The sequence below is a fragment of the Anolis carolinensis genome, unplaced genomic scaffold (genome assembly GCF_035594765.1).
Source record: "Anolis carolinensis isolate JA03-04 unplaced genomic scaffold, rAnoCar3.1.pri scaffold_8, whole genome shotgun sequence".
NCBI lineage: Eukaryota > Metazoa > Chordata > Lepidosauria > Squamata > Dactyloidae > Anolis > Anolis carolinensis.
The window spans coordinates 12,521,027-12,541,689 of NW_026943819.1; the positions used below are offsets into that span (position 1 = coordinate 12,521,027).

Here is a 20,663-nt window from a genome sequence, read left to right on the forward strand (position 1 = left end):
TGACCATGAGGACATGAGTTCGAGGCCAGCCCGTGGAGGGGTGAGCACCTGTCAATTAAAAATAAAATATAGCCCCTGCTTGTTGCTGACCTAGCAACCCGAAAGATAGTTGCATCTATCAAGTAGGAAATAAGGTACCACTTATAAAAGTGGGGAGGCAAGTTTAACTAATTTACAACGTTGGAATGAGGAAGTGCCATCAGAGTGGATGATGAAGCAGCTGCTCCCCCCTGTGGCCAGAATCAAACATCCCCTCAGGAGAAGGTTAAATTGCCTCTGCGTCTGTCTGTCTGTTGTCTCTGTCTCGGTTCGATGTGTTTATGGGCATTGAATGTTTGCCTTATATGTACATAATGTGATCCACCTTGAATCCCCTTCAGGGTGAGAAGGGCGGAATATAAATACTGCAAATAAATAAATAAATAAATAAATAAAATGAACTTACAGTAACAACATTGTCGGAAATTAAATGCGTAAAAAGTTCAGTCCTTGCTGCCTGGAGAAACAGCTGTGGATCTGGGTGGGAGGCAGACTGCATTGGATAATCCAGAAAGTTGGATAAGCGATTGTTGGATAAGTGAGACACTACTGTATCTTGAGATCCTTAGGAGGAGACGTCTAAGGCTCAGAAAGTCTAAAGAGGTCATTGGATGTTTTGCACAGCAATCTTTTTTAAATCCCTCTTTGATTATTTATCACAGGAGAGATGTTGTATCACCTACTCTGCCATTCCTTCTTCTGGTTGCCAAACAGTCTTAGTCTAGGTTTAACTATCACATATCACATATGTAGACTTTGTACATGCTATTAGGGTCCACACTTTTTGGCTGGATTACTAATCACATCAAGAAGCCCTGGTGGCGAAGTGTGTTAAAGCGCTGAGCTGCTGAACTTGCAGACCGAAAGGTCCCAGGTTCAAATCCCGGGAGCGGAGTGAGCGCCCGCTGTTAGCTCCAGCTTCTGCCAACCTAGCAGTTCGAAAACATGCCAATGTGAGTAGATCAATAGGTACCGCTCTGGCGGGAAGGTAAGGGCACTCCATGCAGTCATGCCAGCCACATGATCTTGGAGGTGTCTACGGACAATGCTGGCTCTTCGGCTTAGAAATGGAGATGAGCACCAACCCTCAGAGTGAGACATGACTGGACTTAATGTCAGGGGAAACCTTTACCTTTACCTATTAATCACATGGTTATATCCTAAGCACACAGGACTTTAAACAGGCCCAACTTTGATCAAGCTTAGACTTGGCCATAGTTTAGGGGCTGAAATCCCCAGCACACTGTAGGTAATGGTTGAGAAATGTTCCAGTCTGATTTTGCCTTAAGGGGTCAATCCTGGAGCAAAGTGTCACAAATCCGAAATTGTATGCGAGAGAACGGGGAGGGTTGCTAGAAGAAAGGAGGAGGCAGTGTCACAACATGATTTCTTTCCACCCTCACAAGGTTCAAAATGGAGCGGGCAAAGCCAGGAAAGGCTGAAGGAAAAGGGGAATCCCCCCTCTGCCGGGTCAGGGGTTCAAGCCCAGCTCAGGTTCGCCGGGGCAGAGTGCTGCGTTCCCATCTGCTGGCTGCTTGTCAATCCTGAGTGAAGTGCGCAACAGGGCGCAGCCTAGTTAGAAGTGTCTGCCACACAAAGGCCATCATCTCAATTGGCAGTAATTGGCCCTCCTTGCTGGTGCCATCAGCAGCCAGGCCAAGTGGCAAATGAATAAGCTCCCAAGAAGGAACTCTCCTCTCCCTCACTCTTTGCTGGCTCCATACATTGGTAGTAAAACCCCTAGTCACTAAAAAATTCAACTTCCATTTCCATACTATATTAATTGCAGGTAAGAGACATAAATGTTTAGAAAATGCATATTTTCCATCACAGAGATGGCGAGAAAAGCAAAACCAGCTGGAAATTCCTCGCCCTGTACTACATCAAGACACTGGAATGTATCCAAAATCTGCCAACCCAAACCATCTGGTAACTCAAGCATTTTTTTTAAAACCCACACAAATTACTAGGGATGTTGCAACAAGAAATACACAGTAGTCCAGTCTGGATTTCAGTCTATGGACTGGGTTAGTGCGGGTTCATCTCCATGTACAATCAATGCAGTTTGACACCACTTAAACTACTATGGGAACCTTGGGGATTGTAGTTTTCCAAAGAGCAGCACTCTTTGGAAGAGGAAGTGAAAGCCATTGAAATCTACAAGTATGTGGACAATTTCAACAAAAAGGAAGAAACCATGAAAACGAACAAAATCTGGAGACCAGTATTTTAAAAACTCTAAAATCAGGACAGTAAACAAAGAACAACACTCAGAAAACAGGGGAATTCCAGACAGGAAACAATCAGGGCCAGTTAAAAACTCCCAACTAAGGATTCCCCCAGGCAGAAAACAGCTAGGCTTTGAAGCTGCCAGGCTATTCCATGCTAATCAAGCTGGCCAATTGCAACATTCACACTTGCCCCAGGCAGACAAGAGATCTTTCTACCATGCTGAACATTCAACAGATATACTCCACTTGTCTAGTTTCCAACACCTCACAACCTCTGAAGATGCCTGCCATAGATGTGTGTGAAATGTCAGGAGAGAATGCTTCTGGAACATGGCCATACAGCTTGGAAAACTCACAGTAACCCGAAGTGAAAGACCTTGTAAAACAAAAACTACAAAATCCCACAGCAGTGAACTAGAGCAGTTAAAGTGGTGTCAGACTGCATCAATGCTACTATGTAGATGCATCCTTTGTTTTCCTTTCTCTGCAGCAGCTTCAGTACAATATATTATAACTCAATGAAGAAAAGCTCTTATGCAATCCTAGCTACATCCGCCTTTGCCTATGGAGATCTGGGAGGCAGAAATTACAATCCTGTGCTGGCAGAAAGGCTTGAGAGGCGGGCCTGTCGGTGTCCTCTGATGGACAGCTCTGGTCTTCCAACATAATTTGAACATTCCAGAGGTGACCGCAGGGTTAATGCCATCTGGAGCACACAGAGGATAAGGTCTGGCTGTTTGTTCAGGTCTCCCAGAACAATGAGACTTTAAAGAGATTTTCAGCACTCCGGGGTCCAACCCAATTAGACACAGTTTTCCAGGTTGGCAGCCGAAAAAAGTGGGGAGGAGGGAACAAGGCAGGGGGGATTATGCCAAAAGAAACATAGCTTGGAGTCAAGTTCAAGGGGTGCCTAACACACCCAAAGCCAGTGACACTCTGGAAAAAGGCAAACAGACTCTTTCTAACCAAGGGATGTATCGACAGCAACCTGGAAGCATGGCTTTTTTAGAGACAACAATTCCCAGGAATTCCCAGCTGGTGACTTCCGGAAGGGGTTGTGCCAAACACAGTCCCTTTTCCAAATGTCGATACTGATTTGCTAAGGATGTCCCAGGACAGGGAGAGCTCACTAGCTCCAAACAGCTCCAAGTGGCAGCCTTCTGTCCCCTCGTTGGGCAAACAGTAATTCCTTCCCATTAATGAGAGCTTTGTGCCAGGATCCAAGGGGTGTAACTGAACCTCATAAATATGAGGAGGGGCATATGAAAGAAATCAGAATTAAAGAAACAACAGCTAATGCGTTCAAGCCTCTTTCCACTTCTTCCCCCAGTCTTTGACCAATCTGCCCTATAGATTAGAACAGGGGTAAATAGTTCTGATTGCAGCATTCAGACTTGGGTGAGACCGCACAATTGCACATCTGTTTGCAGATCTTTTTATTGCCCGTATGTCTTGCAGATGGTCTTCTAATATGCATGTGGGCACATTTTGCACAGCAGAAAAATAAAATAGAGATGTTTTAGAGAAGTTGGCAGCATGAGTTTTAAAAAAGAATAGGATTTCGTTTAATAAAGAAACAGGAAAAGGTAAAGAAATATAATATTAAAGAGGCAACTTTTACTTTTTAGTCTTTGGATACATCTACCATTCAAAATGAGTGTATTTTGACCCCACTTGAAGTGCCATTGCTCAATGCTATGGAAACCTGGGAGCTGTAGTGAGGCACCACACATCCTTTGGCAGAGAAGGGTAAAGACTTTCTATAACAACAAATCCCATGAGTCCATAGCATTCACCCATGGCAGTTAAAGTGTTGTCAATCTGCATTAAGTCTACAGTTTAGATGCATTCTTTGTAAGCTGAAATTAATACATATTGACCACTTGATTTGCTTTACCTGTGGTCAAGGAAAAAACATGCATGAAAACATGTCCAGCTGCTCTTGATCCAGCCATGTTGCGATAGACGCTGTCAGCTGCATCCAGCACAGAGTTCCCAAATCCCATGGTCTGAACTCTGTTCTCTAGTCTACAGGGCTATATATATATATATAAAATTTACAGGCCACCCTATCTCCCCTAAGGGACTCAGGATGGTGTCCAACAATACGGCAACCATTTCAATGCCAAAAGAAAACTATATAAACAGTTTACATCAAGACAAGGCACATTAGACAATATAAGCAACCTAACTAACTTAATAAACAAATAATAATAATAATAATAATAATAATAATAATAATAATAATAATAATAAACAACTTTATTTATACCCCACCACCATTTCCCCGCGGGGACTTGGGGCGGCTTACATGGGGCAGAGGCCCAAACAACATAAGGACAAAATAAACAACAACATAATACAAATTACAATATAAAAAGATAAAACAGTAATACAATATGAAACAAGAGTATTATAACAGTTAAAACCAGTCAATTAAAACAATACAAGGATAAAAAATTGCATTTAAAACACATAAATGGTAATGTCAGGTCCCTGGCTGCTGGGCACCAATAACCTTACACAGAGGCCAGTCTCTATCTAATATCTTTATTAAAGAAATATATAAAATCAATAAAAACAAGTGAAGAATATAGTTCAGAAGCAGACCTTTCAAATGAGGTCAAATATAGTCCAAAAATGTATTGTCCAATAAATGATATTAGAGTTCAAAGTTTTAATCCACTTGACCGAAACACACACTTTGCCAGGCAATAGTGTGGGGAAATAACAGAGTCTTAGAGTCCAATGAAGCTTGACAACAAGGCTGGAAATAAACTTGATTCTTGACTAGGTCCGTGACTGGAGACAAGGCAAAACATGAAGCATGAAGCAGGGTCCGTGGTAAAACCGCGAGGCAGGGCAAGGCTTGAAGCTTGATCCGGGAAGCAAGGAACTGGGGTACGAAGTCCACACACGATCTCTCTCCTGAAGGTGATCAATTGACTCCGCAAAGAATCCCTCGCGCCAAACACCTATATTGGGTCTCGTTTTCCCGCCAACAGAACTCTTTCCCTAGAGAACGAGAAGCGAAACCCAACTCTGTCCAGATGTGTGACTCCTTAGAATTTCCCAAGGGAAGCAGGCCTAATCAGCTTGATGTTTGGCAGCGATGCGTTGGGCTTCTCTGACTCCCCTTTCTCTAGAATAAGATTCCTTCCTGGGAAACGGAGGGGAGTTCTGCCCAAGGCCTGTTTGGCTGAATTCTTGAGGGCAAACATCAACATCCTGCAGGTGAAGGGACTCCGGCTCTTGCTGAACCGGCGAAAACCCCATGTTTTCCTCTTCGTCTGCCACAATAGTACTAGGAACAGGACTACAAGGCCCATGAGTCATCACAGGTAAGGACATAATAAATACAGGATAAATAATTAGTCTGAAGATTGAAGTACCAACTATACCGCTCCAGGGCATTGAACGTGTTTCAATTGTTTTTAAATTGTTGTTGTTGTATGCTTTTTCTTGACGACAAATAAAATAAAATAAAGACTAAAAAATAAAATAAAATAAAATTCAAAAAAATCATAAAATACAAAACCCCTGATAAAACACACTAAAATAATATACAGGGAAATAAAAAGTGTGCCCATGTACATTTCACATTCTTCTTTACTTGATTTTTTTTTGAAGGTATGTCCTTCTCAATGGTGGTTGTTGCTGAATATCTCATGCTTAATAACAGGACAAACACCCACCCGTGTAGTCCCATGATGCCTGGACCTTTAGCTTTAGTGCTATAATGTTGAGCTAGCCTTCCACAGATCTCTCCACAACGGATAACGGTTGGCCAGTGTCTAACAGTCCATTTTGCGGCCAGAAGTTAGATCTGGAGTTGGCCTCCAACTTCTGGGGCTCCTGGATCACTTTTTTATATGGAATTGGAGAGAAGAACATCTTGTGCTCTATCTCTAGCAGCAAAATATCTTGAGATCTGAAATATTGTTTGCTATGTGCCTTCATGTTGACTCTTTCTATATGGAATTGGAGAGAGGAACATCTTGTGCTCTATCATTAGCAGCAAAACATATTGAGATCTGAAATATTGTTTGCTATGATGTTCATGTTGATTCTGACTTATTTGCTATGGTCTTCCTCTGAAGCTAAAACAGTATAATTTGTCCAAGATCACACAATGGGTTTCCATGGTTGAGCAGGAATTTGAACCCTATTCTCATTCCTCTCATTCCTCTCATTCCAGGTATCCAGGTGCCTTTAACTGAGAGTGTGGTTCATGTTTCTTCACATTGGAATTCACAAAGAACACAATCTCTTACCCATTTCTCTGCCTACAACAGATCTAGGCTAGTCTCTCTCCCTCTCTCCCTGCTTCAATTTGGATATCTTCACTCACCCAACCCTGTAGCCCTCAAGAAGCCGGGCTTCTAATGCTTGAAGACATCGTCACACGTTTCCTCTTGGAATGCAGGGGTTTACTTAAACTCAAGATCTTGGAACAAACCCTCCTCAGTGTAGCAACAGGACCCTTTCCTCACCCACCTACGGATCCAATCCGTATAGGAGGAGGGAGGACAAATGCACACACACAAACCTCTCCTTATAAAACGTTTGCACTATAAAGATGCCTTTCATGAGGAGATAAGAAGGTTGACTTTGTTGGAGGGGGACAATGTTCCTTTTCACACTGAGTCCCACAGATCCGCCTTGTCTTCTGACAGAGGAACAAGGCTGGTTCCTTCTTTGGAGGCATGGAGGCCACCCAGTCTCCGGACTGGCTCTTCACATTTCTAAGATGAAATGGACGTGAATGTGGGAAATCAATCATAAAAGGGGAGGCATGTGTCTGTGGAGACACTTCCTCCAAAGGAGGACTTCCATTTGTGTTGGGAACAGTTGTGCTAGGGGGGAAAAAAAGTTAGTTTTCTTTTCCCAGGAACTTGACATTTTTTATTTTCCCTCCTGTTTCCAGTTCATTAGTAGTTCAAATAGGAAGGACTGAAGGTATAACATCCTTCCATCTCAAGTCAAAATGCGCTTCACTCTAAATGAATTTCTTTTATGTAAGGTAAAAGTAAAAGTTTCCCCTTGACATTAAGCCTAGTCGAGTCCAACTCTGGGGGGTGGTGCTCATCTCTATTTCTAAGCCGAAGAACCAGCATTGTCCATAGACACCTCCTAGGTCATGTGGCCAGCATGACTGCATGGAGCACCATTACCTTCCGGCTGAAGCGGTACCTATTAATCTACTCACACTTGCATGTTTTCGAACTGCTAGGTTGGCAGAACCTGGGGCTAACAACGGGAGCTCATCCTGTCCTGCGGATTTGAATCATCAACCTTCTAGTCAGCAAGTTCTGCAGCTTAGCAGCTTAACCCGCTACACCACGACAGCTCCTTGTTTATGTATTTATTAGCTAAATTTCTATTTAATCTTTTATCCGCTAAGCTTATATTTACATCTGTGGCTGCCCATCTTCCCAGTTTACTCTCATGCCACTTCTGTGAGCTAAGCGAGGAAGGCTAGCATCCGGTCACTCAGTGAGTGTTATGGTTTGGTGGAGACAAGAAACCAAAATCCCAACCAACATCCAAACATTGCATCACATTTGTTTACTCATGGTACTCCTGCCACCCAAAGATTCTCCTTTAGATCCAAAATAATCCAACATCTTTTCTTGCCCCAGAGTTTCGCTTTAGTAATGAGATGGGAAAGTATGAGTCCTACTTTCTCTTGCACTGGATTTTTCTTAAAATAATATGATCTTTCCTTCCCAAATAAGAAGTTTGTGCAAGTTGGTGAATTCTTTCATGATAAATAGAAACAACATATAAACAAACTTATACATGCGTATGTATAGTAAAATGAATTTCTTACCGAAACTTGCTTATTTTCTAATACTCACATACTTTATATAGGAATAAGGAACTGTATACAGTATTTCTTTACTAGGACACTGGATACCCAGGAAATAACATTCAACTTGTGTAAAACTTTTTTTTATCGTGTCAGAAGTGACTTTAGCATACTGCAAGTTCCTTTAATGTGTGAAAGAATTGGCCGTCTACAGAGACGTTGCTCAGGGGATGCCCGGATGTATTACCATCCTGCTGGGAGGCTTCTCTCATGCCACCACAAGTTAGAGCTGACAGACAGGAGCTCACCCCGTCTCACCCTGTTCGAACCACCAACCTGCAGGTCAGCAGTTCAGTCGGCATAAGGGTTTAACTTCTTGTGTAAAACTCAAAACATATCCTTCATTTGCTATAGTAAAATTTAAGTGCTCTTCTTCACTGCTTCTTATAGTAGCTGATTGTGTGCTCCAAGCATTTTGACTGATAATTTCCCAGTTTTTCATAAAAAACCCAGAACTGCATACAATACACAATGGCACTTACAGCTTCTCAAGAGCATGTAGTCCAAAGAAAGAGGCATTCTTTAGGGTTGTTATCTTGTTGTTGCTCAAGAGCCTATAGAGAGAGAAAGAGAGAGTGAATTATTAATTCTATGTTAACTAGACAACCATGGCTTGAAGTCGGTGGGTGCTAGTTGTGTGGTCCTCAGCCATATCCAGCTCTATGGGGAGAGAATGGCAAGGAATGACACGTATGAATAATGTATGAAATGAATGCCAACATGAAGATGTTCTACCAAGCTATGTACAGATTGAGTATCCCTTATCCAACCATAAGTGTTTTGGATTTTGATTTTGGAATTTGTGTACATCTTGGGGATGGGGTCCAAGTCTCAAAACAAAATGTATTTATACACATATCCTTGGGGCGCTTTTGGACAATGTTATCAATACTGTTGTGCATGAAACAAATGTGTATACATTGATTCATCAAAAAGAAAAGGTGTCCCTATCTCAACTATCCATGACAACAACTTGGGAGTTCGGAACATTTTGGCTTTTGGAATTCCAGATAAGGGATGCCTATCTCACTTATATACATCTCCATATGCAAAATGCTCCATCAATTATTAACATCTGCTTGTTCTCACGCCAGTTCTTTGAGGAGCGGTGACATTTGGCAGGTGTAAACTTGGGATTGAGAAAAAGGAATTTAAAGAACGGTGATTGTATGTCAAAGAAGTTAGTCCTTCTTAAATGACAACTGGACAATCTGAGTAGAAGGTGCATCTGGATTTGATGGTTGAGTTTCCAATGATTTGCAGTAGATCAGCAAGGGCTTCCAACTCCCAACTTTAGCAGCAACAACTACAATGTTTTTCTCCCAAATTAGAAGTCTCCAAAATAACATTAGGAAGGGATGGATTCCAGTGACAGAAGACTCTGAAATTCCAGCACTGGTCACAAATTCCACAACTCAAAAGATGCTCAGAGACAACCTGCTCTTAATATATATGCTTTCTATACCTGCTTTTGGTTGGAAGAATGCATTTCACAAGGTTTTTTTTAAACCAGTCCTATGATAGTTCACCTTGGTCTAATGCAGTGGTTCCCACCCTTTCATCCTCCAGATGTTTTGAGCTTTAACTCCCAGAAATCTCAGCCAGATCACCAGCTGTTAGGAATTGTGGGAGATGAAGTCCAAAACACCCGGAGGACCAAAGGTTGGGGACCATTTATCTGATGGACTACATATATAAGCCCCATATGTACATATCATCCATCATTTCCCCCTAATTCAACTTCTATATTCAATACAATCCTCTTTCCAAGGTTGTGGTTCAAGGTTGTGATGTTGTCATTTTTATCTCTTCCCATTCTTATTCAAAAGACAACAGCGGTACAAAATAGCAACAGGTGAGCAGTATAACAGTTGCATTCAAGGAATTCAAAGTATGTTGGAGTCACTCATTCATCATCCCACTATTCAAAAGGTTTTATAGCCTTGGACCCCATCCAACTGATGTTATGGATAAGTATTTATGCTTAACAATTGGTGGACCAGTTTTTTGCAGAAACAGAAGGTTAAGTCGTTTTAGTAAATCCCTTCCCATTCTGAGAAAATATTTGAAAACCATGTCATGCATGTAAAATTCACATGCACCAAAACAGATTGAACAAATTCAGGTGCACCAACACAGGTGAATTGGTCACTATCTGGCTCTATTATGGCAAGATACATTTATTGCATTTTCATTTCAGGCCTGACGATATTATTTTGAAAGTTGCATTTGTACTTTGAAATAAGCCTCTACAGTAGGCTCTCTGCATTTGCAGGTTTAACTTTTGTAGATTTGATTAATATGAATCCCTAGGTCTCCCAACATGATTTTATAGTTAATCTCCAGCAGATGTTGATCACAAAGTGATGCTGGAGGATCTAGATATTCTAAGAAGGTCACACTTCTCTAGGGCCCCTTCTACACTGCCAAATAATCCAGAATATCAAGGCAGATAATCCACAATATCATCTTTGAAATGGGTTATCTGAGTTCACACTGCCATATTATCCAGTTCATATAATTCAGTCCAGCGATGGCAGTTAACAGATTGCCAAACTGTATTAATTCTATAGTGTAATTCTGTATGTCCCGTAGGACACCTGTACAAAAATAGGTTTGAAATTATGAACCTCTCTTATTCCACAGTATTTTTACATTTCCATGAAAAATGCCTTTTTTATTTATCATATTTCTGCATTGAATACACATACGAATTGTTGATAATGATGAACTCAAAATAAAGCCTATGTTCACAAAGTCAGCATGATCATATAATGGTCTGTAATGTTGCAGTATCCCTGATTATATCGTTAAACAGAACCAAACTGCATGATTAACTCAGGTTGTTTCATACCATCATCATTATCATCATCATCTTAAAATAAGTTTAATATTATTTTTTTAGTTTGAAAATGTTATCCAGGGGGGACTTCCGGTGGCGTGACAATGGCGACAGGCTGGGTTCACCCAGGGCTCTGGGAGAACCAACCGCAAGTTTGACCGGGTAGAGCTGCAGCTCCCTCTCCTCCCTTGGATCGAATTGGGAAGAGACGCTGGTATCATCGGTTACTCCGACGGCCCCAAACGACCCTCACCCCTCAAGGGTGAGGTTCTAGCGGGTCCGGAGAACCAAGACCGGCGGGTCGACAGGCGGGAAGCGGGGAATCGACCGCACTATCTGCCAGCCTAGTCACGGCACAATTATTAACAGGAGAATAAAAGGTAAGCCGAGTGCTACCGCAAAATAAATAGTCCGAAACAATGACCCCTATTTAAAAGTCAGTAACCGCGGTAAACTGACGGGCGGGTGACTACAAGCGCCTATTGAACAATTGAACAACTAGCCGAAAGAACTAGCTAGTAAACTAGTAAACTAATAAATAAAACGAACCCGCACGGTTTCCTTCGCCAGACGAGAGGAAAGGAAGCGACCGAGGAAAGTTCGTGGGGTGGAGGTCGCAGAGGTGGAGAGGAGGGGTCCCACGAGGAACTGTGTTGCCTCGGGAGAGCAGAGATGTCCTTGACGCCATGTTGTTTTGTCTAGAGAGTGCTCTTCTTTAAACAAATCACAGGAAGCGGATTCTGACGTAAGCGCCAACTACTAAAGACCCGGAAGGGACAGAAAGGAACCCAGGGAACGGGCAAGCGTTACCGAGAGGACACCATTTAGTGAGGCACAACGCAAACCCCAGCAAAATCCAGAGCCAACCGAAACAAAACAAATAAACTAAAGCGCCGTTCCCCCATAGTAGGGACCCACCGAACCACGGAACGGAGCAGAGGGAGAAGCGGTAAACAAACGGAACGGCCCGGGGCTGAGTAAACGGGAGAGTGGTAAGGAAAAAGGAAGCGGGGAGGCCCAACCCAGTTCCAAAGCAGTATTGCTTGCTGAAGGTTTGGAATAACTGGTTGGTCTACTTATCGATATCCATACATATTGGGGTAAAAGAACGGACACCCGCAGCCCTATCTGCGTCACTAACCACTACAAAACCCAGCAATGACAACCCCCAAGTGGAAATTAGAGAAAGAGAAAATGGACTCTAGAATAAATGTAAGAAGGTCCTCACTTCCAGAGGAGGGGGGTCTAAAAGATATTCTAAGAGAGATTAAGAAAATCTCAGATAAGCAGGACCTTCTACAGAATGAGGTCCAAATGATAGCCAAGAAACAAGACCTGCAATACAAAACATTTCAGGAAGAAATGGCAGATTTAAAGAGAGAATGGAGAGAGGAGATTGGCGCAATGAAGAAAGAAATTATAAAAAACTCTAATGACATAAGTGACTTAAAAATAGCAAACAGGAAGAATGACAAAACGCAAAGCAAACTGCAAGAAAAGATTGAGTCCATAGAAGAAAAGGGGACCAAGTTGGAAAAAATACAGGAAAGATTGGAATTCCAAGCATTAGAATTCCAATTGAGATATAGAAATGTGCAAGAAGAAGAGAAGGAGAACATAGGATGGGTGATAACACAATTAACAGCCCAACTCCTACAATGTACCGAGCAAGAGGCCTGTGGGCAAATTGATAGAGTCTATAGAGTGCAGTCTAATTTTACAAAAAAAACAAAGCAATTAAGGATGTTATTGTACACTTCCTGAAAAAAACTACACGTGATGAAGTGCTAAGAAGAAATGCTCGGAACCCAATCTGGTACAAAGAGAGGAAAGTGATTATCTTAAAGGAGTACCCAAAGTCGACGCTAAACAGAAGAAGAAAGTATTACTTCCTCACAGACGAACTCAAGAGGAGACAAATTAAATGCAGATGGGAGAAATATGAAGGCCTAATGGCAACATACAAAGATGATAAAATTTGGATAACTACAGAAGAAGAAGCAAAAGAATTCTTTAGAATGCTAAAGAAAGATGTAAACGTAAACAGACTATCATCATCATCAGGCAGCGGTAAAAATCCTAAAGAAACCAAGAAAAGAAGATTCGACTCACCCAAACACAATGACCCAACAGTGGCCGAATTGGATTTGAATACGGACCAAGAAGACTCGGATGTGGGAGAACAACAGGAAGAGGAAGAAACCCATAGAGATGAGTAAAGTCAGTTGTCAATTAAAATGTTTTTCAAATAATGTTAATGGGTTAAACGCGCCGAATAAACGGAACAGACTATTTAATAAATTAAGAAGAGAAAAATACAACATTATAGCAATACAAGAAACACATATAGACCTCAAGCATATAAAGCTTCTAAAATAAGGGTTATTTAGGCCAATCTTTTATTGCGGCAGATAATGTTAAGAAAAGAGGGGTAGTCTTATATGTAGATGACAAATTCCCAGCTAAAGAATCATTTAAAGACAATGAGGGCAGGGTAATTGCGGTAACTATAGATTTTGAAAAGGAAAAAATATTGATTTGTAACATTTACACGCCTAACGGCCCCAAAACAAAATTCACCAAAATATTGAGAGAAAATATTAACAACACAGAATTTGACCATATGATACTTCTTGGGGATTTTAATGGAGTATTAGACATAGAGTTAGACAAAACAAATAGATCTAAGAGAGTGAAAGAATCATCCTCCCTACCGAAAAATCTTATAGCAGTAAAAGAGGAATATGATTTAATAGACCCATGGAGAGAATTAAATCCCAAGAGAAAGGATTACACACACTTCTCAAACAGGCATCAAGCATGGTCCAGAATCGATATGATCTGGACCTCTAAATCACTGCTGACAACAATATCCCATATAGACATATTAGCTAGAGATTTATCAGATCACTGCCCACTAACAATGGTAATAAACAAGAAGTATGTTTCAAAAAAATGGAGGCTAAACGAAAACCTACTCAAAAAGGAGCAGGATATTAACAAAATTAAGGCTTTGACTAAAGAGTACTTTAGTATAAATGATAATGGGGAAACGAACCCCCAAATGGTATGGGATGCTTATAAAGCAGTAGCAAGAGGTTTTTTTATACAATTAAACTCCAGCAAAAGAAAGCAAAAAGATTTAGAGTGGAGCAGGTTGAATAAAGAAATTGAGGCAAAAGAAAAAGAATTGAAAACTAACCCCAAAAATCAGGAGATAAAAAGAAACCTAGCGCTTTTAGTTAAAATGAAAGAAAAACGGGACCTAGAAGAGGTGGCCAAACAAATTAAATGGGTCAAGCAACAAGCGTTTGAAAACGCAAATAAACCAGGGAAGTGGCTTGCCAGGCTAATAAGAAAGAAAAAACAAAATAGACAAATCATGAAAATTAAAACTGAGGGAAAAATAGTAAATTCGGACAAAGAAATAAGAGAGGCCTTTCAAAAATTTTATGAGAATCTATACTCTAAAGATAATATAAATCCGGAGACTATAACAGAGTACTTAGGGAAACAAAAATTGGATAAAATCTCAGACGAACAAAGACTGGATCTTAACAGGGAAATATCAGAAAAAGAAATCCTCAAGGCAATAAAAAACCTAGACAGTAATAAAACGCCAGGACCAGATGGCTTTATAGCAGGCTTTTACAAATTAGAACAACCAGAAGTGATCTCATTCCTAAAAAAATTAATGAATCAGGCTTTACAAGACCAAGTTATCCCAGAGTCATGGAAGGAGGCAACTATAACAATGATACCCAAAGAAGGTGCAGACCTGACCGAAGTCAGGAATTATAGACCTATATCGCTTTTAAATACTGATTACAAAATTTTTACAAAAATCCTGGCCAATAGACTTAAAGAATTCTTGGATGGATGGATAGGAGAAGACCAAACAGGTTTCCTCCCCTCCAGAACCATCAATGATAACGTAAGAATAATTAGACGCCGTGGAATTTTATGAGCAACACAATCAAAGAGAAGTAGGTTTTCTTTCTGTGGATGCAGAGAAAGCCTTTGATAATTTGAATTGGACTTTTTTTAAATTGTTATTTCAAGAATTAGACCTAGGTATACAAATCCAAAATGGTATCAACAGTATCTACGAGGATCAATGGGCGAAAATACAAATCAATGGGCAAGAAACGAATAAAATTAAAATCAGCAAAGGAACGAGACAGGGATGCCCCCTCTCGCCGTTAATATTTATTATGGCCTTAGAGATTCTCCTGAAAGCAATTAAAAAAGACATAAACTTGCAAGGTATCAGATTAGACAAACAAGATTATAAATATCGTGCCTTCGCGGATGATGTTATTTGCATCATAGAAAACCCAATTCAGAACATTCAAAATTGGATCTTGAAAATTGAAGAATTCGGAAAGGTTGCCGGCCTTAAAATTAACAAAGAGAAAACAATGATTCTTACTAAAAACATGTCCAAAAAGAGACAAAAAGAGCTACAGGACATCGTAGGCCTGGAAACACCATCCAAAATAAAGTATTTAGGGATTTGGATATCAGCAAAAAATAACCAACTACTTGATTTAAACTACACCAGAATTTGGAAGGAAATTAAAAGTGATTTGGAAAAATGGAAAAATTTAAATATCTCATTAATGGGACGAATAGCAGTAATAAAAATGAATATTCTCCCAAAATTCCTTTACCTTTTCCAAAACATACCAATTATAAGAAGTACAAAATTATTTAAAGATTGGCAAAAAGAAGTTATGAGATTTATTTGGAAGAATAAAAAAGCTAGGATAAAATATAGTACGATGATCTCATGGAAGAACCAAGGCGGATTTGGTGTACCAGACCTCAAACTATATCACGATGCGTGTGCTCTTTGTTGGTTAAAAGATTGGATTAAATTAGAAAAAACTAAGATTTTAAACTTGGAAGGTCATGAATTGAGAAAAGGCTGGCACGGATATTTATGGTACGAGAAAACGAAGATCGAGAAACAATTTGGTAATCATTTTATAAGATCTGCCCTCCTGAGAATATGGGATAAGTATAAAGGCCGGTATTATACCAAAACCCCGCTATGGTTATCCCCAATAGAAGCCAACCATAGAAGATTATTAGGGTGGAGAAATTGGCCCACATATAGAGAATTGTTAGTTATAGAGAATGATAAAAAAACCCCTCCAAAATTGAAGGAATTAACAACAATACAAGAGATAAACAAAAATGTGTCCTGGTATCAGTATTTTCAAATTAAGGAGGCCTATAAAAGAGATAATCTGGTGGGTTTTGAGCAAGATCAGGGATTTTGGGACAAATTTATCCTTATAAATAAGAAAAATATAAGTATAATGTATAACAACCTACTGTCCTGGGATACGGAAACTGCGACCGTAACAAATGCAATGATACTATGGGCGAGAAACATAGAAACACCTATTCAGATGTATGAATGGGAAACCATTTGGAATAAAAAAATCAAATACACATACTCTGTAGACTTGAAGGAGAACTGGCTTAAACTTATACATAGGTGGTATTTAACACCAAAAAAGATTGGCCTAATGTATAAAAATATAAATAATAAATGCTGGAGATGTAAAACCCATACAGGCTCCTACTTCCACATGTGGTGGAAGTGTAGGAAATTAGAAAAATTTTGGACTGTAATCTTGGAGGAGAGTAATATAATATTGAAAACTAAATTTGTTAAAAAACCAGAACTGCTCTTACTAGGTCTATACGACCCTAGGGATAAGATCGACCCCAATACAGACAAGCTCTTTACCCTTTTTATTACCGCAGCAAGACTCGTGATCGCAAGACTCTGGAAATCCACACAAGTGCCAACAAAAGAATTATGGTTAGAAAAACTACTGGAAATCAAAAATATGGACCAACTATCCTTCCTGATCAAAAGAACGAATGGAACATTTGTGAAAGCTACTGACTGGACCAGTTTTGAGGACTATTTAAGGAATAAGATACAAATAAGTAAAGATTGATTAAAAGATGTAAGAAGAATTAGAAATGGAAGTTAACTAACGCACCCACCCACTACCTTCCCCTTCCCCCCCCTCCCCCCCCTCCACGTCCTTCAATTCTGTCCCTGTCTGTTATACTGTCTTATGGTTAATGTATATTTGTTTATTTGTTTGTTTGTTTGTTGAGAAAATCACAATAAAAATCATTTGTGAGAAAATGTTATCCAGGAAGCAACCTCTAGTATAATAACCTGTTTGCCTGTTATTGGACAAACTGCAAGTATAGAGAGAGCCCTGCACTGGAATTGCCAAACTATTTAATAGCAGAGCCAGAAATGCTGCATATTTACAGGAGGCGAGGAGGGTTTCCCTTGGGATGACCAAAGCAGGAACGCCATCTCCCATTGTAACGGAATGCAGCAGCCTCTCGGCCTGTGGCTTTGCTCCAATGCCTGCCAAAGGGCCTCTTGAAGAGAAGGCAATAGGCATTTCGACTGAAAGAATGGGAAGAGTTTGGAGTGGCTCTCAGCCACATGCTGTCAGAAGCTGGGGGGTTGCCCGGTGGCTCTCCTGACAGAAGGCGCTGTTTGGGAATGCTAATTGCTCATTAGAAAAGCTCTTAATGAGCGGCTGAGGGAACCGGTGGGTGCTTGCCTTTTCTCCCTCTCCTTTCAGCACAGCTGGCTTCTCCCTCGTGGGACTAAGACCCAAAGAAGGCTGCTTTTGTGGTCCGCTAAACTGTTTACTTTATGATAAAGAGGCCCGGAAAGCCCTCTGCTCTGGCTCTGGCAAAACCCTGACTTGGTTGATAGGGGGGTGGGAGGACCCTGGACCCACACAGGATAAAGGGACTTGACTGCTCAGAGAAGCTCTCCCAGCAACAAGCCAATCGTGGTTTGGAAGACAAACACAGGACCAGGCTTCCGACATACTCTGCAAAGGCAAGGTACATGCTCACTTTTAAATGCCTTGCTTTCTTGGTTGTTAATAAGAAACACAGATGGATGATTTCCAGAACAGAGGATTTCTAGTACTGTCACCATGTTTACAGAATGTCCTCAAGCAAACTGAATACAAACTGCTCATTCATAAAATACGGGCAGGAACCAGGGGAGAAATCACGGTGTTCCTCTTCCCTTGCATGTCATTAGATGGACCATCAATAAAATGTTGCTGCTTTTAAAGTATTCCTGTTTGAGTTTCCACCAGCCACCATCTCCCTCTACAGCAGGCATAGGCAAACGTTGGCCCTCCAGCTGTTTTGGACTTCAACTCCCACCATCCCTAACAGCCTCAGGCCCCTTCCTTTCCCCCCTCAGCCACTTAAAAAAATCCCATAATCAGATGATAGCACTGTTTCAGTCTCTTGCGCATCTAAATGTGCTTCAGAACTGGAGGAAGCTGTTAACAAAACAAATAGTGGAAAATAGAGTTTAGAGTTCCCTATTGTTCAAAGAGGAAATTCCAGCTGCCTTTACGAGACAAGACGCCTTTTTTTGCCATCTGCCCCAAGGCCACATAGTAAGATATCCACACACATCTAATATGCAAAGTTGATCCGGTCATTATGTAGTCTTAAAGACTGCCAAGGGATGAAACTTGGGTATTGCAAAAAGCATTTGGAACTTCTAGAAGAAGGGTTCGTTCCAGCTATTTTTGTTCAGAACTGGGAAATCTAACAGGGAATGCCCAAAGTACCTGTGACATCCCACATACTAATAGTAAACATTATTTATTGGAAGACCCCCGAGGCTATCCAGTCCAACCCCCTTCTGCCAAGCAAGAAGAACACAATCAAAACATCCCCAATAGACAGCCATCCAGTCTTTGTAACAACAACAACAGCAGCAGCAGCAGCAACAGAAATCCCAGAGGAGGTGGGGCACTCGCGGAGCCCCAAAAACTCCCTGGAGTTTGAGAACCGCTGCTTCAGACAGTCAGCAAATGCTGTGGATTGGACATTGGCATAAAATCTGAACAATTCTTATCAAAATGCCCCAGAAAGTGCCTTTAATGGCAAGTTTTGACTGTAACTACAAAAGTTACTCATTACATCAATGGCCCCTTCCATACAGCTGTATAAAATCCACATTGAACTGGATCATATGGCAGTGTGGACTCAGATAATCCAGTTGAAAGCAGATATTGTGAATTATCTACCTTGACATTCTGGGTTATATGGCTGTGTGGAAGAGCATGATGTCTTCTCTAGTTTATACTGCATTTCTTCTGAAATGTAACTTTGCTTACATTTGCTATCAAACAGGTTCTAGTTGCCAGGGACTTATTACTTGTGACTTATTACTTCCCAGTTCCAGCCCCATGTCATCCAACCTAATTCAAGGAAGAGCTTTGTTCTGATCCAGCAGAAATAATTGTTTTTGAAGCTCCTCATGTCACCCTTTTCATTGCCAGGAGAGGAGACCACATGTATCTACTGCTCATATATGGACAGCAATCTGGCAATCTAGCTGGGAATGGAAAGAACCCAATGACCTAGAGTCAACAAGCCAGAGCTTGCTACCTTTGTACATTGATGTGGGAGGATGGGTTCACAAGGGGGTTGTTTTTGCTCAGCTTGTAAGACAAACTAGGGACCTTCCAAGTTTCTGCCACAAAATCCAGATCACCTCCCTGAAAAGGCAAGGAACTGGATAGTTGAGATGAAATCAGTAGTCTCTCTGATCTGCCGCCAACATGGCCTCCAAGAATTCTTAACCCTTTCGATCTCTGCACCCATTCCGCCTTGTCTGAACATCCCCAGAGTCATTTTTAGTCTAGTTTTTAGTATAATATAGTACAGCTTTGGGAAACCTCCGATTCATCTTTTCATTGAGAAAAGGGTAAAGAAATCATCTTGCAGGTTTCAGAAGATACGATCTCTGGAGACAAGACTCATTCAAACTGCAGTTTCACAAGATGGCACACAAAGGCCCCTTCTAAACAGCCATACAAAATCCAGTTTATCTGCTTTGAACTGGATTATATAGCAGTGTAGATTCATATACAGTAGAGTCTCACTTATCCAACGTTCTGGATTATCCAATGCATTTTTGTAGTCAATGTTTTCATTGCATTGTGATATTTTGGTGCTAAATTCGTAAATACAGTAATTACTACTTAGCATTAATGTGTAATGAACTACGTTTTCTGTCAAATTTGTTGTATAACATGATGTTTTGGTGCTTAATTTGTAAAATCATAACCTATTTTGATGTTTAATAGGTGTTTTCTTAATCTCTCCTTATTATCCAACATATTCACTTATCCAACATTCTGCCAGCCCGTTTATGTTGGATAAGTGAGACTCTGCTGTAATCCTGTTCAAAGCAGATAATTGTCAGGACCCAGGCTGCAAGGCACCAATAACCATACACAGAGGCCAGAATCTATCTAATATCTTTATTGAAGGAATATATAAAGTTAATAAAAACAAGTGTAGAAAATAGTCCAGAATTAGACCTTTCAGGAAAGGTCAGAATTAGTCCAAAGAAACAATGTCCAATATGAAATATTAAGGTCCAAAGTTGTAATCCAATAACCGAAACACTCACTTTGCCAGGCAAAGTGAGGGGAGATGGCAAGGTCCTTTAGTCCATGAACTTGAGCAAGGCTAGGAAATAACTTGATACTTGAAACAAGGCTTGAATCGTGGAACAAGGTAACGAGGAACAAGAACAAGGTCCGTGGAATAACTTGGTAAAATCCGTGAAACAAGG

General features: G+C 40.7%; 1 protein-coding gene across 1 annotated transcript in view; it reads right to left on the minus strand.

Annotated features, from left to right (window-relative positions):
- adgra2 (adhesion G protein-coupled receptor A2) overlaps window positions 1-20,663 on the minus strand; it is an 86,054-nt gene that overhangs the window by 44,933 nt on the left and 20,458 nt on the right. The window contains exon 2 of the mRNA XM_003226729.4: window positions 8,625-8,696. Coding sequence (XP_003226777.2) covers window positions 8,625-8,696 — 72 coding nt within the window. The remainder of the gene's footprint in view (window positions 1-8,624; window positions 8,697-20,663) is intronic.